Source organism: Oryctolagus cuniculus, chromosome 15 (assembly GCF_051225735.1).
Source record: "Oryctolagus cuniculus isolate XC-2025 breed Fujian yellow rabbit chromosome 15, ASM5122573v1, whole genome shotgun sequence".
NCBI lineage: Eukaryota > Metazoa > Chordata > Mammalia > Lagomorpha > Leporidae > Oryctolagus > Oryctolagus cuniculus.
In genome coordinates this window covers 52,990,276-53,015,805 of record NC_142881.1, presented here as the reverse complement: position 1 = coordinate 53,015,805, position 25,530 = coordinate 52,990,276, and the positions used below count along the sequence as shown (strand labels likewise).

The following is a 25,530-nucleotide window of genomic DNA, read 5'->3' as shown; positions in this document are numbered from 1 at the left end:
TTCCTGTGACTGCATAGGCTCAAAGTGCATTGTTCTGCCTTCTTGTCTGGAATGTTGGGTTCCATTGACTGTAACCTGTTCCCCTTTTGATGGAAACAGGAAGTGCTCTCCAAGCCAAGTTTGATTCTCTGAGCAACAGAGAGGCGTGGGGCAACACCCCCATGTTCCTGGACACGTTCTCCTTGGGACCTCTCTTTGTGTTCATGTTTGTACCTTGCGTTTCCTATGTCTTTTCCTATTCTCCACAGCCTCCTGGCATCCTGCTAGTAAAGAACAAAAACCAGAGCAACCCTGTCTGTAAATGCTAAATATGGAATACTGCTGGTGTTGTACCAAAAAAGTTACATTTTATAGAAAAAAACCTCATAGAAATAGGAGTCACTTTTATTCAGTTTAAAGCTTTGACCAGTGCATTTCATTGCTGTGAGAAACTGTTTCTTACTGACATCCATTTTTAGCTTTCTATCATTCATAAAGGAGAAAAATCATAATTATGGTTTCTGACAGTCAGTTTGATTTGCAAGTCTGTTTTTTGACTAACATTTTTACTATGCTTGGTTTGAATCACAAGTCAGTGGGATGTGCACAGACATAAACGATGAGGCAGGTGGAATATATTCCTATTGTAGGGAATTTATGCCAAGGTATTTGGAACCTTTTTAAAAGAATTAATTTGATTAATGTGGTGACAGTGAGAGAAACCAGATTCACACCAAGATGCCTCAGACTTCGCCTTCAGTTTCCTCTGCTTCCTAGCACAAAGAAGCAAGTTGCCCTTCCAGCATTCCTTGACTTGGACAAATTCTGGTTTGCAGGGTGGATCCTGTGGGTCCAGGGAATGTCAGTGGTAGGCAGTCTGCCAACTTGAATTTGCAAATTTTCCTAGCAGGTTTTAACTACAAGGATAACCAGAATGGTTTTGCTCTTTTCATGCTTTAAAGGCAACCTGTCAGTCTTTTTCTTTTTTTTTTTTTTTTTTTTTTTTTGGTCAACCAGAATAATAGCTTTCATACATTGAAGACTCACTATGTGCCAGTCAACATATCAGAGGCTTTGCCAGTGTTAGCTTACTTAATCTCTTCAGGAACTTTAATAGGCAGACATTGTCTCCATGCTGCAACTGAGCAGAGTTGAGTTCTTTTACTGACATATCTCCCCCCAATAAGTGAGTCTTGGGTGCAGATTCAAACCCACTCCACCTGATTCCTGGCTCCCGTTCTTTCCACCCTTCCAAGTGCTTGTTCAACCTCATTTTAAATAGGGTGCAACTGAAATTACCTTGCATCAGTGAGCTGGGTTTCTGTTTATACTTCCATATTTGTGCAAAGGCTTACAACTATAAGAGATCTCAAAAAGCCATCTGCTCAGTTGACTCCTTCCCTTGTGGAGGGGAAATCATCCATCCATCTAAGAAAAAGCTTTGATTAGAGTGCTTGCTTCTGTTTGATGGGTTTGAAAGGAATAGGATAGCATCAGTGTCTTAACACTTCATGCATTTGAAATGAAAAGACCCTCTCTTCTCTGGAATGAACGACTCCAACTCTCTTATAGCCGTTCTTCCTACCACTGCTTCCTGTCGACTTTTGGATGAACTTTTGAAGCTCTTTTCTGGATCTTTTAAAATGTCAAGAACAAAACTGTACATAATAACCATGACCGTGATCAGCTGCTCTTTTTTGGCAAGGAAAGAGAGCCTCTTCCTAAAGAAATATCACTCGACTCAAAAGTGTTTTCCCTGGTACTCTTACCAAAATGAAGTGCTCAATCTGAAATACCTGACACTGGGCCCCTCAACCCCTCTTCTCTAGTCACAGCACACATAAATACTTCCAGGTTTCGTTGTTTCCTTTCCTTGGAAACCATCTTTGTTGATCAGTTCAGATAATTCCAGACACTTACTAAAGCCTATGGTGATAATCACAGCAATAATTTAATCAGGGTACCCCCGGCCAGGCCCGTGCCACATGCTCCCTGCAGCCTGTCTGCTTCGTTCTTTTGGTGACCTCACAAAGTAGGCTCATTTCACAGTTGAGAAAACAGGCACAGAAAGGGCCAAGATCAGACAGCCGAGACAGACTGGAGCTGAACTTTTCTCTGAGGTCTGTCTGACTCCAAAGCCCATATCTTCCCACTCTACCAGGCTGTCATGGCTGACGATGATGAAATGTTGAACTGAAATTTCCCACTGGTGTAGCCTGAATCTCACACTGTCCTATCGGGGCACTGAAGATCAGAATTCACCACATGCCACCACCTCGAATATTTAGATTAAATTCTTTAATCTATAGCAAAAAACAATTCTTTACATAGGAGCTAAATACCGAGTCCTTTCACCTGAAGTAAAAATGGTACAGCCAAGCAAACGTTTTGGAAAGAATTGGAATCTTCAATAATTTATTTGGTGCATCTCCCCAAAAATATTTACCTAAAATATTCAGAACCACTGTACTCACCCCTACCTCCAACGGTTTCTGGACATATTTTCAGTTTATTCTCACACATTGATTCTTCTCAGGCATTGTTAGTCCCTATGAAAAGTACAGTATGTGTTTTAAGTGATAACATTAATCAGAGCTCAGATTCCTCTATGTTTTGATAATATGTGTCTAGATCGAGTTTCACTTGGAAGGCCCATGTAACAGACACGGCATGAACACACCCTGTTTTGAATTCTCATTGGAGGCCCTTTTATAAACTTCAGGACTCTAGGTGACCAGCGTTTGTGTTTTTGCCTGGGACTGGCTTTGCTAGTAATTAAGGGGAAAAGTAAGAAAAAATGAAGTCATCTGCACATTTTGAGTTCACTCCTATTGTCCCTAGCACATTCTAAAAGCTGGGCTAGAAGTAATATCCTCTGATAATTTCAGGATGGCAAGGAGCCTGTTGTGCCATGAAACAGATCACAGAGGAGGCAGGTCAGGGCCAGGACTAGCACAAGGCAAGTGAGTCACTCACCTTGGCATCATAAAATGTAACTAATAATTTTTAAAACACGGGATCACTTACTGCTTTTTCCCCTTCTGCCTCAGGGTCAGATGACACTGACTTTATTTCAAATATTGATATTTTGTTCATCATAGATTTTTTGTTGTTGTTGCCTTGATTCACCTGGATTACTGAGGTTTGCTTTGGTTTTTTTTTTTTCATGTCTTTTATATTTTACACCAGACAAAAGTGCTTCACAGTCTTCACCCCGGTCCTAGGCAGGTGGTGGGCTAGTGAAGTAGCAGAGGGAGGACAATCAGTAGTGCATGTACTGTATGGAAACACAGTCCAAGCCTCAAGAAGTCTAGGGGAGTCATCAGGGCTTTCTCTCCTGCAGACATTCATTCCTCTGGGCCACTGCAACAAGAACTGAAAACTGCTCAGCTTATTTAAAAAAAAAAAAAAAAAACTAAAAGGCCAAAGAAAAACAGCTCTTTGGCCCAACAGACAGGAATAGCTCCCTAAAAAGTTAAACCAAAGCTGTTAGCTCTCATCTTTGAATATGCCTAAGCATAGCACTTGTTCCAGGGTGGGAGTCCTGGGGAGCAGTGACTCAGTTGCCGGATGAGTAAGAAACACGTCCTGGCCGGCGCCGCGGCTCAATAGGCTAATCCTCCACCTAGCGGCGCCAGCACACCGGGTTCTAGTCCCGGTTGGGGCGCCGGATTCTGTCCCGGTTGCCCCTCTTCCAGTCCAGCTCTCTGCTGTGGCCCGGGAGTGCAGTAGAGGATGGCCCAAGTGCTTGGGCCCTGCACCCCATGGGAGACCAGGAGAAGCACCTGGCTCCTGCCTTCGGATCAGCGGTGGCCATTGGAGGGTGAACCAACGGCAAAAGGAAGACCTTTCTCTCTGTCTCTCTCTCTCACTGTCCACTCTGCCTGTAAAAAAAAAAAAAGAAAGAAAGAAAGAAAAAGAAAAGAAAGAAAGAAACACGTCCTGCCCCAGGCCCCATGTTGTAAACACAATGATGGAACTATCATGGTGCTCTTTACCAAAGCTCAGTCCCTGACAAGTAGAGAGAGAGCTCCTGACTGAGGGGTGCCAGACAAAAAGGAACACATTCTGTGTGATTCCATTTCAGTAAAATTCTAGAAAATGCAGTCTACTTTTTAGTGACAGGAAATAGATCACTAGTTGCCCGTAAAAGACGATGGAGGGGAGGGATGGGTGACAGAGGAACATAAGAATACTTTGGGAGTGTTGGACATGCTTGTTACCTTCACTGGGCTGATATTTTCAAGGGAAGTGCATTTATCAAAGCTGATCAAATTAAACACATTAAATATGCAGTTTAGTGTATTCCAATTATATCTCAATAAAATTTTTAAGAAGAGAAATATCTTTATAGACAAAGTTGTCTATGATAGGTGGGGAAAGTGTGCATAATATACTACATGTTTTAATTTGTTTTTGAACTTTAAGTCCAATGAAAACATAAATCGTTTATATGAAAAAAAAAATGGAACCAGACCCTTAACAGCTAAATATGGGAAATGGGATATTTATAGATGCTCAAGGCTAATGAGGTACACTATCATATCGTCAGGCAAGATCAACCTGGTTCCATTTTCCCAGAGATAGAGCCCTGGGCTCAGTGGACAATAGTCTGACCAAGTAGCCTGCTGCTTTGGCTGAAGTTATGTTTGTATCTTTTTCTAAAAAGATAGGTTTCAATGGGTACCATATGATAGCCCAATAGAGAACACCAAGTTCTGTGAAAGTGTTCAGTTTCTCCAGCAAACGGTAACAATTTTGGCTTTGGTAGGTTGTTTGTTCCAGAACTAGAGAATATGATGGTATCTCTCGGAGTATGCAGACCTCCATTGTATATCCCACCACCCCAGATGGGAATTGGGTGGGTAATTGGCGTGTCTTCTCACTTAGATTGGGAGCTGCACCAGGAATGTGAGACTCTACTTGTGTTTGTTTCTTGGACTGACTCCCAGTCTACCTTTCCAGCCTCATTTCGTGTTCCAGACATAAAATATTTATAGTTCTGTGTTCTCTGTAGCCTCTGCACCCGCTAGCATGCATTCTGTCACATAGAAATTACACTCCTACCTCACCTATTCTTAAGTAATTACTACTGGTACTCTAAGAATTGGGACCAGTATCATATGCTCCCAGAAGTTCTCCTGCTCTGTCTCACTCAGAATCCGGTATGTCTCCCTTATGTTCCCATAGACACCTTTGCAGATCTCTGTGGGAGCAGTGACTGCATTGTGTGAAAATCAGCTCCTTCATTTTGTCTCATTCGCCTTATTCTATTGTTCCTAGTATTTTTAGGACAGATATTTGTCTTTTTAATCTCTATCCTTAATGTCTGGGCTTGGTATATAGTGGAAGCCTAATTAGTGTTAGTTGAAGGAGTGAATGAATCTATCAGTTGAGTATTTATCAATACCAGGATTATATGTGCACATTTATAGCAACAGTAACAAATGACAGTGATGAAGATGAAAATGCCGGGGGTTGACCTTTCCTTAATGAATCCACAAATGAAAAGATGGTCTGTGAGGCCAAAGGAAAAAGGAAGGAAGTACACTCAGCCGCACTCAAAGAATCCCTCTTTTCCACTAGGTTTTTTAATTTGTAAATTTTATAAATGCTCATTTGAATGCATATTCTTGAACAGAGAATTACTTGTAGTAATAACAGTGTTTTTCAAATCATAAGTTGTTTTTCCTGGTGCCTCTCCAAGATTTTTATAAAAATAATTTGGGGGGTCTGGCATTGCAGAGTAGTGGGTTAAGACACTGCCTGCAGCACCGGCATCCCATATGGCTGCTGGTTCTACCCCTGGTTGCTCCACTTCTGATCCAGCTCCCTGCTAGTGTGCCTGGGAAAGCAGTGGATGATGGCCCAAGACTGCACCAACATGAGACCCAGATGACGCTCCTGGCTCCTGGCTTCAGCTTGGCCCAGCCCTGGTCATTGCAACCATTTGGGGAATGAACCAGCACAGGGAAGACCCTCTCTCTCTCTCTCTCTCTAACTCACTGTCTCTCCATCTCTTTCAAATAAATAAAATAAATCTTTAATTAAAGATAAATAGTAAATAATAAATCAGTACTTTTAATGTATATTTTTAATCCATCTGTACACCTATAGGAGCATTAAATGCAACGGTTGAAGGTAAATTGTTACAGTTTTGTGTTTTTCCAAAACAAAAATACACTCAACTAAATGAATACAAGTAATTTTTAAAAATTAGGTCTGTGGTGAAAAACTATATACCCTGTGCTAAAGTACTCAAGCAAGGGGTTGCAGGAAAGATGATTCATCTAGAACACAGATCTGTCTGTATCACGCTCTGTGCCACCTCGGTCTGCTGTCTCACAAGGTCTTTTCTCTCCTGCTCTGAACTAATACTAGTCTTACATCATAGCTGCAAGAAAAAGCATCAGAAGTGCTGGGATTCCTGTGCCTGACCCAGCATAATTCCCAGGACACAACCGTCCTTGGAAAAGAGGAGTTTCAAATGAGATCGCAACAGGGATTGGTTGATGACCAGGGCTCCACCCACTTTCCAGGCCCTGGAAAGATAATGGTTGCTGCCCCTGGTCTCATGGCTGGGCAAGATGGTCCTTTATGCCTCATCTCAGAAAATCATTAATGGGCCCGAAAGAGGCCACAGAGTATGAATAATAAGACCACTGAGATGGGGGGAAGAGAGTAAATAACATAAGCCTAGTTCATTACGTTCATCTCTCTGCCTCCCTTTTCCTTTTTTAAATTTTTTTATTTAAATTTTTAATTAGTTTTTAACAAATTCAATGTGATTTGTATATACAATTTCCTTTTTTTTGTCTTTTACTAAACTTTAGTTTCACAGGCTGGTCAAATTTAGCAAACTGTGTTGACTTTTCATCATGAAAAAAGAAAAAACGTCAGTTAGTGATGGAACTTTCTGATTTCCAGCCCACACAGTTTTCTCCTTTAAATTAGATGGTAAAAAGAAAGAGATTTTTGAGTAATTCTGTAGTGTCTTCAGTGGGTAATTCTATTACCTGTCTTTCAGCAATTCCATATCGATAAAGGACACAGATGGTAAGCCAAAAGGAAAATATCTCTTGATGAAAATGTTCTGCCATTCTTATTAGCTGCAACATACAAGATGCATCCTTAGTGATTTTTGAAGCTATAATCATATTTGTCTGATAATAATTTACAGTTCATAGAACACTTTCACAGATATTTTTCTTAGTGAGTCTTAGCAACAATCCTACCAGTAACTTTTAATATTTGTCATCATTAGATTGCAAAGTTATCTCACCACTTAATTCTTCCCCCAAATGTCTCTGCCCACAGCCTGGAGAGTATAGTTAGAAGGTTAAACTTCTGAATGCCAGAAAGATAAAGCAGATTAGTGAATTCATAAATTTATCACCTTGGCTATCCTTTAGTGATTTTTATTTCCTGTATTAAAAAAAAAAAAGAAATATGGTCTAGGAAATAGAAAGCTTCCTTAATTAAGCCTTAATTCTATTGCAGTTTACCTAGAATTACAAGTGTTTGGTGTAGTGGTTAAGACCCCTCTCGAGAGGCCCACATCCCATATCAGAGTACATGGGTCCGCATCCCAGCTCCACTACCAATTCCAGCACACTATGGGAGGAAGCAAGAATGGCTCACATCGTTGGGTCGCTGCAAACCACCTGGGAGATAGAGACTGACTTCCTGGTTTCTTGCTTTCGCCTGGTTCATCCTTGGCTGCTGGGGGCATTTGGTAAGTGAGCCAGCAGATGGAAAAATCTCTCTGCATGTCTCCCTCTCTCCTTCCTCCCTTTCAAATAAATAAAAATGAATAAGGAAATAATAAAGAAAAACAATCCTAGAATTCGTCCTGAAAGTAACCTGTCCATTTCCTTAAAATTTGTTTGCTTTAGGAGATAATCTATTTCCTGGAAGGATTTTAATTCATTGTTATTCTAGTTTATAAAAATTACGAAAATATCCAAGTAGATGGAATAAACTAACATTTTAAATAGGTTCAAGCTCATAATTTTTAAAATGGATTAAGTGGCTAACCTCTGCCGTATACCTGATATTACATTCAGCAACAATAATCAGAAGAAATATAACAGTTCTCATTCTATTTTCATTGTTTATTAAAAACTTAAATAGACCTCCTAATTGACTTATTTTAAGCCTACACGCATTCATTTCTTTTAGACTTTGAGTCTGCAGACCTATTTATGTCCCCAGTATCTATAAGGCTTTTTATTTAATAAATATTGAGTGAAGTCCTCTTTTGGTACAGACACAGTATTGTGCATAATGGCAAAGAAACTAATAGGCACAGGACAAAATCCCTAAAAATGATCTTACAGTATAGTAGAAAGACAGCAATATAATCCAGTACAACCCAGTTTTTTTTTTCCTAATTTTTTTTTTTTCATTTTATTTGAAAGTCGGAGACAGAATGAGAGAAAAATGCAAATGGTTGCAGTAGGCAAAATGGCCATTTCGGAGCCAGGCGTAAGATGCAGGAACAACGCTAATAGAATTGCTCAAACCAAAACTTACAGATCACTCTTGACTACTCTGGGTCGTGTCCCACATCCAGTCGTTGAACAAACCCTGCTAACTCTATGTTGATCATACTCAGAGTGCAGCCTCTGTACCCCTCCCATGCCAAGCAAAGTCATCATCATCACCTGTCTTGAGATGACAGCCTCTTTCCTGGTCTCTGTTTCTTCTATCTTTCTTCCACAAATTTAGTGAGTGCCCATTATATAAATAGAGACACCAGGTTAGAACATAGATGACACCATGTCATTCTGCTCAGAAATTTCTAACGGCTTGCCAGCTTGCTCAAGGGAAAAGCCACGCACATTATGAGGCCTTCATTAACCTCTGCCCATCACTGGCACTCTGAGTTCAGCTTCTGCTATTTCCCCCTCACCGCTCTGCTCCAGCAACTTGGCCTCTTCCCGCAGGAAAACATCCCAGGCATGCTTCTTGCCTTGGAACCAGCTGTTTCTCCCCCCAAAGCCTTCTTCCCCCAGATACCAGCATATTGGCTTCTTCCATTCAGGTCTTTACTGAAATGTTACCCACCCTGGCCACCTCATTCTCAACAGCAACTTCTAACCCCTAATGTTTCTGTCCCCCTTCCCTGCTTTATGTTCTGTTGAGCACCTGCTACCTAGCACAGTTCCTATTTCATGTATTTTTTTTGTTTGATGTGTTCTCCCCCAGAATGTTTGCCTGATGAGGATAAGCGTAAAAAGCACTGCAGTTTGTGTCTGCTGCTAATTGCTCTAACCTCAGCATCTAGAAGATGGCCTGGTACACAGTTGGTTATCAGTTACTACTTCTGCAAGAAATTATTAGATGGTTGCTTATTGATATTAGATAAGTGACTTGACAAATTCTGGTGCCTTTGCTGATTGAAAAAGATGGCTAGGAGGCCTGGGTAAAGGTTCCTTCTCATTGTGGATGAATGATCTTGCTGGTTAATACAGTTTGGTTTCAGAAGACTCAGGGAGGTTAATCTCAGGGACCTCCCCTCTGTAATTCCAATTTACAGCCAAAGTTTTCTTATATCTACAGCTATTCTTGCTCTCAGAAGAAAAAAATTGAAAGTATAAGAAGGAAGTCCCTCAGTCACTTAGTTTCAGAGACAGCCAAAAGAGGAATCCGGAGAAGAGATGAAGTTGAGAGAGAATTAACACATGTCCACCTTCTTTAGGTCAACACTCCCTCTTCATTGATCAGGAGTTAAATACAATTGTTTAAGTTATTTGTTTGAGTAAACTGTGCTTCATCCAGCCTCACATGTATTCTACTTCTTCTGATGATTGTGTGAGATATAAGAACACATTAATGAGAGCATTGTTTACCAAATATAGAAGATAAGATAACCAGTGAAAAATAGCCTGCTTCCATTCAGTAATAATCCACAACTGTCTTTGGTAGGGACATAACTCACTGTGATATTTGTGCTATGATTGTTGAACCAATCGTTTTTAAGACTCAAATATTATCTGCCTTAGGGTTTGTGACATTGGTGGGATATTGATTGGGACTTTCTTGCACTTAACAGCGTGCATTGCTTTGGCCCCATTTTCAGAGGGTGGGGGAAGACTGGTTTAAAATACTGTTTCCTACTAAACATGTAGTTATGAGCTTGGAGGAAATAGTTGTGCATGCTAATCACTCCCAAATCTGGATGTATTTCAGGGTGTTTTTGACAGTTTTCCCCACATAACATCTGTACTTAAGAAGCCTCACTGCTATTGGTAAAGTATTGACTTGATTTCTCTGCTCACATCCAGGGCGCTGCATGGTTCTGCCCTGCTCCCCTCAGATCCCTGCCAGGCACCGCCCTACAGGCCTCTCCATCTTCCATGAGTATGAGCTTACACAGTCATTCATCTCCAGGGCATTATGTGCACCATCACTGACAACTCCTCCACATCTCATACACACTGGGCTGCTCCCCTACTAAAATCTTCCAAAGCCACGTGTTACACATCCCTTTTCTTTGCCATGCTCCCAGCTGTTTTGTGCTGTTTTGATGTCTGTTTGCATAGCACCGTCAGACTGTATGCATGAAAGGTGTGTTGTTGACATGAATGGTTTTGGAAATGTTTCTGTAAAGAGCCTACCTTGGTTTTAATTAGAGAGAAGGAAGCTTGAAGCCCACATAGTTGGAGACCAGAGACTCCTCCTTGAATCTTTGCCAGAAGGGGACTTGTACACATTGATAAGGAAAAGAAGTTCATTAAATGTGATCGTGATCTCTACCAATATAGCAGATATGGGAGTCTCTCCTAAAAAATAAACTAGATAGTAATAGGCAATGGTGACATATAAAGAGGTGGGGCGGCTCTACCATAGAATAAAAAGTTTAAAAATACAAATGGACATTTTAAAAGAAAAGACTCTACTTGCAAGCAGAAGTCAGGTAAATAGAGTTGCTAGCTTTATTCTTTGTCAGCATGTTCTAAATTAGCAAGAGACTCAACCAGAACTGGGCATAATGGAGAAAGGCAGTTGGCTGTCACACTCACAGCTATCCTTTCTAGGGGACTGGATGAAATCTACCGTCTTCCACATTGCCCATTAAGTTGGCCTGATCTGATGATACTCTAAGCTAGAGGGATAATCTCAGAGTTTTATTCTTTTAATTAAACAAATAAGAAAACCCAAGGTCCACAGCTCCTCAGTTGGGTAATACTGGTAAGATAGATGAGACTAGAAACAGGAAGCCAAACTAAGAAAACAGAGAGCACTTCCATGATAGGGAAGAAAGAAAGTTTATTCCCAACAATAAAAGCTTGATACTGATGATCTGCCCTTTCTCAACCATTTATTCAAAGGAGAATTTGGTCTTTTGGTTTGGAGAAATGACTCAGCTTCTGGATGCTTCTCCAACCTTTTCCCACCAAGTTTGCTATATTTGACACTTAGACTTTATAAAGACAGACTTTGAGAACATGTGTGGTATTTGCTGTTCAAAGTCTAGCTCAGGCCAAGATAATGTGGTTAAAATGCTTTTTTTTTTTTCACATTTTTTTTTCTTTAATCCTCCAACAAAAGTTGGACCCAACTGTGCATGCACTCCTTATGTTATCCAGATATCTTTGCCAATCTTTCACATGCTATCTTTGGCTGGTATTCCCCTTGAAAGATAACTGAAAAATATGCTTTCTTGTTTGTTTAATATCTGAAGAAAAAACTGATACAACTGAGGTTGGCTTTATCATCGCAAGCATTTTTGGATGACTTGATCTCTCTCTGATCCCCTGTGAAACCAGAGATTCCCAGTTGTTCCAACACACTGATTTTCTTTGGATCCTTTTTGACTTAACTAATCTAATATTATTTCATGAGTATAATTGATGCATCTGTACCTGATTGAAACTCTTATGTTAATATTTTCCTCTTAGGAATAAGAAATAATATTTTTCACTAAAAAATAAACATTGCATGACCAAGCAACTAAGACTTAAGGGTACTTAAGTCCTTTTTAATTCTAGTTTTTTCTAATAAAGCAGTTTAGCCCAGTCAAAAAATTAATAAAAAATAAATAAGACAAGCATTTTAAACCTCTTCATACCCCTTCTGGAGTTTAGAATCTTGTCTACCCAGGGCTCTTCTCTGCAGTTTCAAATTCTTGTGCTTTCTATGCCAAATAGCTGTAGGGTTCTGTTTAAATCCCATCAGATTCTTTTTACAGCTTAAATAGGACCCTGAAGGTCACTTCTAGACTAACCCTACTGTCTCTGTGAGAATATCCTCATCACACTACCCCCATCCAATTATTTTTAAATTCATTCTTCAAAGTTAAAAAAAAAAAATGTAACTGAGCCATATCCGCAGAAATGCTAGAACTTGCCATTTTCTTTTTTATCTTTCATAGGAATGGCATTTTTAAACACAGGCTTATGTCAGACATTGAACAGTCTCCACACAGGAATGAATGTTTTGATTAAAAGTTATTTAATATCTCTAGTTCCTTGGAACTCTGCCAAAAGCTAGAGATATTCATAGCTGCAGGTCTTGTGCCTTTGACTAGAGAGAAACATGCCTCAAAATCTAGAGGGAATAAGTGGCATTCTCAGAATAATTGCCTGATTGTATAGGTGTTTATATCACAGAAGATACTGATAGACTGAGAATTAGGAATTCAAAAAGTATGTTGGTAATGAGGAACATGTCAAAACAGCATCTTTCTATGTAGTTCTCTGACTACATCCATTGATTCTCAGCCTTTTGGTTAAAACTAGGCTTAGGGTACTACAGTCATATAACAGACCTTAAGAGTAGAATTCTGGGAGATGGAGGCATGGGGAGAGGTTGGATTAATGGCACTGGTAATAGTTAGGAGAAATAAGTTCTGGGGTTCTGTTGCCCAGTGGGGGTCTATAGTTAATGTTAATGTACTATATATTTCTCTATTTAAAAATTAAAGTTTGGATTTGGAGTGTTTTCACTATAAAGAAATTTTAAATGTTTAAGGAGATAAATATATTCAGTCTAGTTGGACATTAAATCATGTATACCTGTATTGGAGCATCACATGGTACCCCATTAACATGTTTAGGGTTTAGGTTAGGGTTAGGGTTAGGGTTAGGGTTAGGGTTAGTGTTTCTTAAAAATTAAATAGACTTTTGTAAATTTTGCATATAGTTTTCTTAATTTTCATTTAGATTTGGGGTAAAGAAAATATTTTTAAACAAGTTGGTAGTTAAAATATAAAATTTTCTTTAACCACTTTCAATGTAAAGTAATGGTGACAGATTGTCATAGAACCTAAAAGTGAATACAAAAGGAAAAAGGAAAGCTATATTCCAAAATACAAATAGGATTTTTATTCAATGAGTTATTTTAGCTTCAGGGGGAGTATTGTTCTCACTCAGTACAGCCTCTTTTAACTACCATCATTTTGAGACAAAACATTTGAAGAACATTGAATTATTTTTCCAGCTTTCCAATGGCATCTCATGCATTTAGATATTGATGCGACACATTTAGAAGTTGGGCCCTCTGGACCTGTGTGTGTGGTGGCATCGTGCTACTATCATCACAAGATTTCATTTTTTCCAACCCCCAAGGTCCTGTCCTTGTTTACAGGTCAATTGGATAGTAAATCCTATGCATTCAATGGCATGGGTGTTATCATGGTAACCTTGGCCAACAAGAAAGCTATGATTTCAAAACCTCACACGCTGTATCATAAAATTAGATAACAGAATTGACGTTTAGATACATGTCTGTCATATAAATTAAGCTCTGAGAGTTATTTCATTTACAGCTTTGTGCCTTAATATGGAAATGGAAGGCACCAATTAGGACAATTTTATACATATACATTCTGTTCCCAATTTAGATACTGGATGGAATTCCTTAATTCTTTCTCTATGATATTGAACTTCAGATATTGTCATACTATTCTTACTGTGCCAGAACTCATGGTGGCTTTATTTTATGATCAGGACAAAGATTATAGCAGAGCTTCATCAAATACCCGATATAAATAGGATTATGAATAATAGAAAACTCAGCCTGTGAAAAATGTAAAATTCAAAGCATTCTTGGCTTTACTGGACCGTTATTTATGCTGACTGGAAGGAAGACTGAGCATAGAATATTCCACTAACTAAATCAAGATTCCAAAGACAAGACATGCTTCACTTTCATTTATATATTTATGCATGTTTTTACACATATTATTCCAGCATCCAAGAATCTTTGATAGTATTTTTATTTTGAATAGATTCTAACCATGCAGATTAATACATTCATCTACTTTGAGTCCTAGGTCCTCTTTTGTAATTTGAAAATATTTCAATCTCAGAATTTTCCTTTCTATTTGCTGTGGTGTGGTGCAGTTTTTTTGGGATATAAATTTTAAGACTAAACTTGTGAATTACATTTAATGTAAGCACCCTGCAGTTTTCTGCATTGCAAATGATTATTTTTAGAAATTTTATGGTTGCCTGCATATATTTGTTTGTCTTCATTGATATGTAGGAGGGAAAGCTCATTAATGATGTAAAAAGAAGGTACGTTGATTCATAGACTTGATTCTTCTCATTATATAAACAATAAAGGCAATAAATTAACATCTAATAAAATTGTAAAGTTTATTTCTGAATTTAGCTGCAAGATAGTGTGTTGAATTCTCAAGCATAATTTTATTAGTCTTGTTTGTTAGTCTTTATATTACTCTGCCTCAGTAATTCAGCATATTTAAATCTAGAACAATAGTTTATAATTACTGCTAAAGATACCTTCTAGCATCTATACATCAAACACTACAATTGAACAACTATTTTGTAAAACAATACTTTGGCTTCTAGAATGGTAAGTTACTATGTAAAAATGAAGTATTTTTATGTCAACATTGACCACAAAACAAGTTTTCTTTTCCCATTTACCTGCTGTACCATATATAACATTTAAAACTTTGCCTCCAATATTTCCTCATCTTATCAGCTATCCGTCTTGCCTAGCTGTTTGATAAATACTGCCTCCTTGACTAATACCTAGTAAAGAGTCAAAATTCCTGCAAATTCAAGATTTTTCTTTTCAGAAACAGATAAGTAGTTTATGCTCTTTCCATGTGTGCATAAGTGGGAAGAAGGGCAGAAATCCTTCTATGTATTTGCTGACCCTGGATAGCAAATACTTGTTACATTTTCAGTAGTGTTTAAACTGTTTGCTTTATCTCATGGGGTTGAATCATTGTCACCTTCACGTTCAAACTGGTAAAAGGTAGTTTTTTTGTTTTTAATTATTTTCTTTTATCTTGAAACTATTTCTTTGAAATAGAAATAGTTCAGCATGTTGTGGTGCCAGGACTGAGTCAAGTTTGGATAACCATCTCTACCATAAACTGACTTCATTGGAAACTTTTCAGTGCATAAGCATTCCGTAGTGTGGTATGGAAATGAACTGTTAGGCTGTGTTGTGGGTGCTGGAATGTGGGGGCTTAGCAGGCTGTTTGCATGATTCCAAGATATGTTATATTCTCTGGTTTGTTTGTTTGTTTGTTTTTTTAAACTGTGACATGATGTGACATTAGCTGGGTGGGGAAGGGGAGGAACCATAATGGTATAAAAGAGGGGAAAAGTTGAAAGGCAATACATGTTTCTTTTGTGGCTTCCTTTTAGGTCCGATGTTGTGGTCCTCTGTTTTTCGATCGCTAACCCCAATTCCCTAAATCATGTGAAAACCATGTGGTATCAAGAAATCAAGCACTTTTGCCCTCGTACACCTGTTGTCCTAGTTGGCTGCCAGCTCGACCTCCGCTATGCCGATCTTGAAGCTGTGAATCGAGCCAGACGCCCTTTAGCAAGGTAAGCCAAGGACTCAGTGTTTCACTGCACTGGGCAAATGAAAATTTAGAGCTAGCAGGTGTATCTGTGGCCTGGAATTCTGTTCTTCAGTGGTTCTGGTACTCCCATCAATCAGCCATATGCTTTAAGTCAGCCCATTAATCACAAGAGAGCATGCTCTGACTCCCTTCTCATGTTCACCATCATCTCTTAGATCAGAACTCATTTTTGTGAAAAAGTTGGCCAGTACTTGAAAAGAATTCTGTTTTTATAAGGTGGTGTGTAAAATGCCTTGAAATTTGTAAAGTATTAAACAAAATGTTAGCTACCCATAATAAAATGCCCTTCTTCAAGTTATGATTATTACAATAAAAATAATTCACAGAGTGATTAACAATTGTGGATCTCCAGGGAATATCATGTTCATTCACATATGCATATCCAGATGTTTTTACCCTTCCTCAGGTTCCTGAGTTCCACTTTGAGAGTATTTCCATCCTAAGATGACAGTGGACAATGTCCAGTTGTTTTTTTTTTTTTTTAAGATTTTTTTATTTATTTATTTGAGAGGTAGAGTTACAATCAGTGAGAGGGAGAGACAGAGAGAAAGGTCTTCCATCTGCTGGTTCACTCCCCAAATGGCCGCAAATGGCCAGAGCTGCGCTGATCCAAAGCCAGGAGCTTCCTCCAGGTCTCCTACTTAGGCGCAGGGGCCCAAGGGCTCAGGCCATCTTCTACTGCTTTCCCAAGCCATAGTAGAGAGCTGGATCAGAAGTGGAGCAGCCGGGACTAGAACCCGCGCCCATATGGGATGCCGGCGCCGCAGATGGAGGATTGACCTACTGCACCACAGCGCCAGCTCCTAGGGTCCAGTTTTTAAAACTCATTTGGACCAGACCAGGCATCCCACTAAATGGTTAAAATGCTCGTGTCCCACTTCCTGCCCAATGCGGGCCCTGGTATATAGCAGTATTGACTCATGTGATTGGGTTCCTGCCACCAAGGCGGGAGAAACTGGGTTGTTTTAAAGATCCTGGCTTTGGCGCCAACTAGGGGCCACTGAGGGAATTTTAAGAGTGAACCAGTTGACCGGCGCCGCGGCTCACTAGGCTAATCCTCCACCTGCAGTACCGGCACCCTGGGTTCTAGTCACAGTTGGGGTGCCGGATTCTGTCCCAGTTGCCCCTCTTCCAGGCCAGCTCTCTGCTGTGGCCCGGGAAGGCAATGGAGGATGGCCCAAGTGCTTGGGCCCTGCACCCGCATGGGAGACCAGGAGGAAGCACCTGCTGGCTCCTGGCTTTGGATTGGCGCAGGCGCCAGCCACTTGGGGGGTAAACCAATGAAAGGAAGACCTTTCTCTCTGTCTCTCTGTCTCTCACTCACTGTCTAACTCTGCCTGTCAAAAAAAAAAAAAAAAAAAAAAAAAAAAAAAAGAGTGAACCAGTAGATAGGTGCTCTCCCTCTCTGCCTCAAATTAAGTTGTTAAGGCACTTGTTGTAGTAGTTAAGATGCTGGCCTGGGACGCCTCCATGCCATAACACAATACTTGGGTTGGAGTCCTAGCGCCACTCCAAGTCCAGCTTCCTGCTAATGTACACCCTTTGAGGCCATGGGTGATAATCCAGGTACTTGGGTCACAGCCACCCATGTGGGAGACCCAGATAAGGTTCCTGGTTCCCTACTTCTGTCTGGCTCAGCCCCAGTTGTTGTAAGCATTTGGAGAGTAAACCAGCAAATGGAAGATCTCTGTCTGTCTCTGTCTCCCTGTGTCTTTCTTCCTTTAAAATAAAATATTTTGGGGGTCAGTATTGTGGCATAGCAAGTTAAACCTCCGTCTGCAATGCTGGCATCCCATGTGGGCACTGGTTCCAGACCCAGATGCTCCCTGCTAATGCACCTGGGAAAGCAGTAGGGGATGGTCCAATTTCTTAGGCCCCTGTACCCATGTGGGAGACCCAGATGAAGCTCCTGGCTCCTGGCTTCAGCCTGGCCCAGCCCTGGCTGTTGTGGTCATTTGGAGAATGAAACAGCAGATAGAATATCTCTCCTCTCTTTGTAACTCTGCCTTTCAAATAAATTTTTAAAAAAATCTTAAAATAAAATATTTTAAATGGAAAAAAGGAGTAGGATTTTTAAAAATCTGTACTCCCTCAGCTTCCATTTACAAAAAACTAGTTTGTGTCTTTTTTAAGTTTGTTTTTGCTGCAGAACATAGCTTTTCAAAAAGATTTGATGTTAATATCTTCCTTCGATGTTTGCCTAATAGGCCTGTCACAAGATTTTATTTGGACAGAACTTTTTTATGCTGTCACAATGAACATAAATGATACTTTCTTTGCATTGTCTCTGATACTCTAGGTACATTTTGGATAAAATCGTGAAGGCATTTCATGTTCATTTTTCACAGCCCTTCTGTTCTTCAATGCATGGACTAGGAAATTGAATAGTAGGAGGCACACAGAAGGGAAGAAGGCTGCAGGGACTGAGAGACAGCCCCTGGCCCCAGAACTTTCTGAATACAGGAATAGGTTAAGGTAATCAGGCCTCACAGCCATGGACATGGGAGGGCTGGAGTAGCGTGTAGGGCTGAAGGGGACAGAGGATGGGATAATCCCTTGTGTAGGGCAACTCTGAGAAGGTTTCATGAGGGAGGTGGTATTTGAGCTAAGCCTTGAAAAGTTAGTTAGCAAGTTTCAGGTCAGTCCTAGGAACAAGGAAGACAGTTCCCCAGAGGAGCAAACCTTGACCTTAAACCTTCTTCCCTGCACTTTCCTTCCACTTTGGCAAATGTACTGCAGTTTGTCCGCTTCTCTATCCAGATCCTCAAATGCAACTCTATCCAGTATCAGATTTGTCCTTTATTTTCCTAAGTCCAGTGCCTGTCGTATGCATTACCTTTGGTGTTGAAGACCAAATATTGATTTGAGAAGATCAGTTCCTTACAATATGAATCAGAATCAGTATGCATTTGTGAAGAGTGTAAGAAGATTGCATGTCACCTGTGTTCTGGAATCCATCTCTCCCTTAACCATGGCTGTTTCATAACCATAGCACTCTCTTACTTTTACTTTCCAAAGATTTTGGCTTCCCTGGGTTTGATTAGATTGTAAGTGGGCCATGTGTGCCAGCCTAAAGGGTGTGGACTTTATTACATGGGCTTTGTGGAATTAGAGAACATCAACACAGCATTGCCTCCAAGTCATACTTGTGTTACATAAGGGCTTTTCTTGCAGCTAAAATGTGGACTCTGACAAAGACCAATTAAGAGGCTAACGCACCTGTCTAAGCAGAAGATGATGAGGGCTTGAGGAAGGGAGTGGAGGAAATGAGGAAGGGAAAGAAAGGGGCCTCGTGAAACAACAGAAGCTACTTGATGAGCTGTTGGAGCTCATAGTTTAACTAGGGCAAGCCCGGTCTCTGATTGCTTAGAAGTCTCACAGCAATTTGCAGATGTGGTCTTAGGTACATCCTTTAAACTTTCTATCTCAGCTTCCTCATGATGTAGAATTAAAATGATACGTCATAGAGTCGTTGTGAGGCTGAAATAAAAAATATATGGACACAGATGCACTATATTTAAGATATATTTAATTTATTTGAAAGGCAAAGTGACAGGGAGAGACAGAGAAAGAGATCTTTCATCAGCTGATTCATTTCCCAAAATGGCCACAATAGCTAGGACTGGGCTGGGCTAAAACCAGGAGCCTGGAACTCCATCCGGGTCCCTGACATAGATGGCAGGGCCCCAAATACTTGGGCCATCTTCCACTGCTTTCCCAGGCCCATTAGCAGGGAGCTGGGTCAAAAGCAGAGCAACCAGGATTCAAACCAGTGCTCTAGTATGGGATGCCAGTGTCACACGCAGCAGCTTCACTCACTGCACCACAATGCAAGCCCTGACATGTGTGCATTTTAAAGATAGAAAGCAAAATGTAAGCATTATGTGATGATGATGATGATGGTAGTGGCAAAGATGACAACAGTTAGGAAGTTACGATGGACCCAATGTATTGTCTCATTTAAACCTTTCAATAGTCCTGTACAATATGGTTCTCATCATTGTTGTTCCCTTTTTACAGGCGGTAAAGCCAAGGCTTAAAGAAGTTGTTACTTGTCCATGATCAAATAACTAGTAAAAGGCTGATACTAACATTTCTCTGGTTACCACTGAAAGCACTTTTTCATCATAAATCCCTTCTATATTTGAAAAATTTGAGGTTGGAAGTAGATTTTAAAAAGGTTTATTAAAAGCCTGAATAGGGTTTTAAATGTCTAATTCAACTAGGTGCTTAGAGAGGCACTGCTGACTATGTTGCTTCCCTAAAACAAGGCTCAATTACAGTCTTTTAAATATTTTATTCCAGGCCCATAAAGAGAGGGGATATTCTGCCCCCAGAAAAAGGGCGAGAGGTTGCAAAGGAACTTGGCATACCATACTATGAAACAAGTGTATTTGACCAATTCGGAATCAAGGATGTGTTTGACAATGCAATACGAGCCGCGCTGATTTCTCGCCGCCACCTGCAGTTCTGGAAATCTCACTTAAAGAAAGTCCAGAAACCTTTGCTTCAGGCCCCTTTCCTACCTCCAAAAGCCCCTCCACCGGTCATCAAGATTCCAGAGTGTCCTTCCACGGGGATGAATGAAGCTGCCTGTTTACTGGACAGTCCCCTGTGTGCGGATGTCCTGTTCATCCTGCAGGACCAGGAGCACATCTTTGCACATCGGATTTACCTCGCTACCTCTTCTTCCAAATTCTACGATCTTTTTTTAATGGAATGTGAAGAATTCCCCAATTGGGGTGAAGGAGTGTGTGAGAAAGAGAAGCAGAGCACGGATTTCCAGGGGCGGACTTTGAGTCCTGACCTAGATGGGGAGAGGGAGGAAGGCCTGCCTCGGACACCCCAGGCTGATCAAGGGAAGTCGTCACAGAAATTCCTGCTGGAGGCCACGGGGCCGGAAGCTGAGGGCTCAACTCCCGAGACACAGACTTTGGCCGGCTGGAGTAAGGGGTTCATTGACATGCACAAGGAGATGCAAGTCAATCCCATTTCAAAGCGAGTGGGCCCCGTGACGGTGGTCAGAATGGACTCCTCCGTCCAGCCAGGCCCTTTCCGCACCCTGCTCCAGTTTCTTTATACAGGGCAACTGGATGAAAAGGAAAAGGATTTGGTCGGCCTGGCTCAGATCGCAGAGGTCCTAGAGATGTTTGATTTGAGGATGATGGTGGAAAACATCATGAACAAGGAAGCTTTCATGAACCAAGAGATTACAAAAGCTTTCCACGTCAGGAAAGCCAATCGGATAAAAGAGTGTCTCAGCAAGGGGACCTTCTCAGGTGAGCCGGTCACCATCTGCTTCCATCCCCTGCTCGGTTGCACATCACACCCCCTGGCCCTGCTCTGCTGCAGTTTCCTGATATTTGCACTCTCGTGCTGCCTGCAGCACCCTCACACAGTTGCTTAAGCACTCTGGTGGCCTGCATCCAATCTGGGTTATGATCCATTCTTACACAACTCCTGCTGTCTGACGCAGTACTTTTGTTGTGAAATTATCCTGTGTATGTGAACAAGGGTGTATTTCATTGTAAAAAGTTGACTCCCTGGCTTCTATACCAATGGATACTTACATTTTTATCTTTATCTTTAATAATCACTGCTCTGTATGGTGCTACGCATTTAGAAGTGGTTACTGAATCTGTTGACTAATTTTAAAACTTATGAGCAACGTTTGCTCCAAACATTGGCCATTGTGGTATAGAAGCAGTATTGGAAGTTAATGAAAAGAATGTCACAAGTGCAGGCAGCTGGCACAGAGGTGACTAGCACTGCTTGGGATGCCCTCGTCCCATATCGAAGAGCGTGGGTTAGAGTCCGAGCTCCACTTTCATTCCCAGCTACCTGCTAATGTGCACCCTGGGAGGCAGTAGTGATGACTCAAGTAGTTAAGTTCCTGCCACCCATGTGGGAGACCTGGATTGAGTTCTGGGCTCCTTGCTTCAGAACTCTTGTAGTCATTTGGGGAGTGAACCACCCAATGGAAGATCTCTCTCTCCCTCTCTCCCACCCCATGTATATGTGTGTGTTTCTTTCTCTCTCTGCTTTTCAAATAAAATGAAAATAAAAATATTTAAACAGAAGTTGCTACAGATTGTTAGAAAATTAAGTTATGGATCATTAGACAAATTTGTCATGAACTGAATGGTGATATTAGAAAATTATTTCTAATTTTTTTGGTCGCAATAATGGCATGGTTATTTAGGAGAATGTTCTTTTTTGAAAATTCCTGATAAAGTAGTTAGGAGTGACATGTCATATTACCTATTAGAAAAAGTCTACCCACATATATGAAGTTATATATAAATACACATACAGCTGTAGCACATGTGGCAAAATGTTAACAGTGGATAAATGAGTGATTACTATTCTTTCCACTGTTCTATGTTTGGAATTTTTCATAATAAGAAGTGGACAAAAATATTCCTCTCCTTTTTGTTACTTCCTGGTTCAGAGAATTTGTGTTGTCACTTCTCCTTTTTGTTATTTCCTGGTTCAGAGACTTTGTGTACTTTTAAACACTTGCTCTTCAGTGTGGGAATCAGGTGTGGGAGAGATAGGGGTTGACATAAAACCAGTAAATAAAGACAGAAGAGAGAGTAAGGGACCTGCAGGGTAAAAGGCGGAGCAGAAGCCTTGAGTAAACTCTCTGTGAAGCTGGCTCACTGTTGCGTTCCCTCAATCCTTTGGCAGATGTGACCTTTAAGTTGGATGATGGTGCCATCAGTGCCCACAAGCCACTGCTGATCTGTAGCTGCGAGTGGATGGCAGCCATGTTTGGGGGGTCATTTGTGGAAAGTGCCAACAGTGAGGTAAGGTGCCTTCTACACAGCCTTGTGGTAGCTCCATCAGCGTGTGAGGGTGCATGTTTAATTAGCAAGATGATTTAAGTTCTTCAACTTCCCATGAAATATGCCCTGGACAGTGCTCGAATGTGTGGCTGCCCTTTTTTCATTCTGCAACAATGAGGAGCTGTTGATTGTTGGTCATTTGTTGTGTGTGATGAACACCTGGGTGCTTTACATGCTCTACATACTTTCATCCTCACAGCTTTCCTCACCCATAGAGACATGAACAGCTAGCTATCCTTTTTTTTTTAAATCACCAAGCAAGGTACTATCAAAATCCAGTACGAGAGGGACAGAGCCTATCTTCCAAGGACTCAGAAAAGTGAGAGTTCTTCATTCACTGAAGTCACTCTTACCCAGACAGGACCTTAAGAAGCCACACTGTTGTGCCTTGTTCTGCCCTGCAAGATGAGGCATGCACCAGATCACCCTAGAGGTCCCCAACAGCACAGCACTCCCTAAGCCTCGGCCCTGACTTCACCAATGGTGAGCAGAGAGGAGGGTTTGTTACTTGTAGGGAAACAGTAATGGAACAAACATCCCTCTCTAAGTACATAGGTCTAGTAGAAACTCCTTGGTTGGGTCTGGCACTTCGGTGTAGAAGATTAACCTCTGCCTGCAGTGCCGACATTCCATACAAGTGCCAGTTCGAGTCCTGGCTGCTCCATTTCTGATCTAGTTCTCTGGTAGTGCACATGGGAAAGCAGTAGAAGATGGCCCAAGTCTGTGGGGCCCCTGCACCCACATGGGAGACCCTGAAGAGGCTCCTGGCTCCTTGGCTTTGGTCTGGCCCAGCCCTAGCTGTTGTGGCCATCTGGGGAATGAACCAGTGGATTGAGGGTCTCTCCTCTCTGAAACTTTGACTTTCAAATAAATAAATAAATCTTAAAAAAAAAAAAAAAAAAGGAAAAGAAACACCTAGGTCACTTGTTATCCAATGACCTTATCCTAAATAGGAGATATTCTTAGAACACAGCAAGCAGTGTCTTAGAGACAATATGTCTTTATCTTTTTTTACAGACTCTATTGGGAAAGGGGGAAAAGTCCCATTCAAACTTTTTTAACTTTAGAAATGAGCAAGCATTTTTGTTTAGTTTTGCCAAGTATTTTTTAATGTCTTTTTGCAAAAAAAAATTGGAAACACCCATCAAGTTTATTGTCCTAAGAGGTTTGTTTTGCTTATCTCAGCATCTCTTCGAACTCTTGAAAGAAATACAGAAAACAATAGCTAAATTTTCAAAAGGGGTACTCACAAGAGATCTGAGCACTCCCTTTGTGACCCAGGAGACTGCATTTGCATCCACAAGTAGGGAAACAGAATCCTAGAATCACAAGCCTGGGATAGCCAGGGCTGAGAAGGTCAGTAGGCCACCCTCCTGCTTCCAGGACAGATTGCAGCTGCTCCTAAGCCAACCCCAGCAAAGGGCTGTCTTCTGCTTGGAGAAAAGGCATTAGAATTCTCCCAATGAGCTGTACTGGTGTCTACTGACATTTATAAATCAGGAGGTTTTCACCTGTAACTAAAACTCTCCTGTATTTAGTCAAAGGTGCTTTGGAGCATGGCTTCCAGGCTGCTACTGGGGAGACTGCACAACTAAGAGGCTGGGAGGCTGAAATCATAAATCCTCCACTCAGGCTGGTGGCCTTGGAAAAGTGACTTAATCTTTCTGAGCTCCAGCCTCCTTATCTGGAAAACACAAAAATGTGGTTGTAAGGTGTAAGAATCAGTACTTGCAAAGCACTTCATAAGCATTAACTTAACGGCAGCTGCCACTAGTCTTATTTTGATGGGGGTAGTGGTGAAGGTATTCTCTCCTCCTCACTTCCAAGAAAAATGTAGCAAAGCCGCTGATCAGTCAAACCTCATCCCATTGGCATTTTACCCACTTCAGTAATCTCCAGAGATAGAGAGCTGGAAAGTATGCTCCCCTTGTTTTCCAACTCATTGAAATGCATGCTGATTCTGCAGCAGAGGGACCAGCTGTTAACAGAGCAGAGAGAAGTTGATCAAGGTCAGGAACCCAAGCACAAAGGGACACTGTCAGTGCTGACCTCATGAGTGCTAATCCTCTTTATCCCTTCACAGAATGGACTGTAATCGTCTCCAGCTTAAAATATGCAGTATAGGTGACCAAAACAAAAACTTGGTGGCAAGTGCCCATATATAAGGTTAACAGCCTCCTGGGGGTGGCCAACTCTTCAGCACACCCCCCTGGAAAGACTGAGACACTCACCTCTTAGAACTCTAGCCAAGGCTAATCTGTATGTATAGATTCAAACCAGATCTATTGACAAAGACCACAGAACCAAGCAACCAAATCCCTTCTGCTGATCTATTAAGAAGGCACTAAGCTGTTGACAGGTTCACCCTTTCCTGGCCCTTCTCCTTATTTCCAGTATTGACCATAATCCTGTAGTGATGAACTCTAACCCCATTTCTTCCTCTATAAAATAAGGCTAGCAAGAGAGCTTTCAGCGAAGGGCAAGCCAGGTATGAGAGTAGCTATGAATTTGGCATCTAGAATGTGGAAATGTCCCATAAGAGTTAGTGGCTATTATCCCGTTTCTTGTTAAGTTCTTGCCAGGGAGGGTTAAAGATCTTTGTCCCCTGAAGCCCTAAGTTAAAAATTTCCCATTCCCTTTCATACAAAGAAATACAACAGTGGTGATTATAGGCATAGGGAAGAGGTCTCAGTTAAACACTCAATAAATGCTCCATGATTGACTTAGGTCCATTTGGATTTGGCCTTTCTAAGCCGTCTTTTAACTCTCTATTGTCTTGGAAAAATCTGAAAATCTGACTTTCCTGTGAAATGCTGCCTGTTTTTGTTTTTGGCACTTAATTCA

The 25,530-nt window shown here is 41.0% G+C and overlaps 1 protein-coding gene across 8 annotated transcripts in view; it reads left to right on the top strand.

Moving 5' to 3' along the window:
- Positions 1-25,530, top strand: part of RHOBTB1 (Rho related BTB domain containing 1) — a 70,279-nt gene that overhangs the window by 31,515 nt on the left and 13,234 nt on the right. For 6 of the 8 annotated variants that reach the window (XM_051823875.3, XM_051823876.3, XM_051823872.3 and 3 more), the window contains 3 exons: positions 15,615-15,800; positions 20,144-21,117; positions 22,529-22,647. In XM_051823875.3, coding sequence (XP_051679835.3) covers positions 15,615-15,800; positions 20,144-21,117; positions 22,529-22,647 — 1,279 coding nt within the window. Of the gene's footprint in view, positions 1-10,173; positions 10,233-15,614; positions 15,801-20,143; positions 21,118-22,528; positions 22,648-25,530 lie in introns of all 8 variants that reach the window. The other 2 variants (XM_089314932.1, XM_089314931.1) reach the window with 1 other exon arrangement.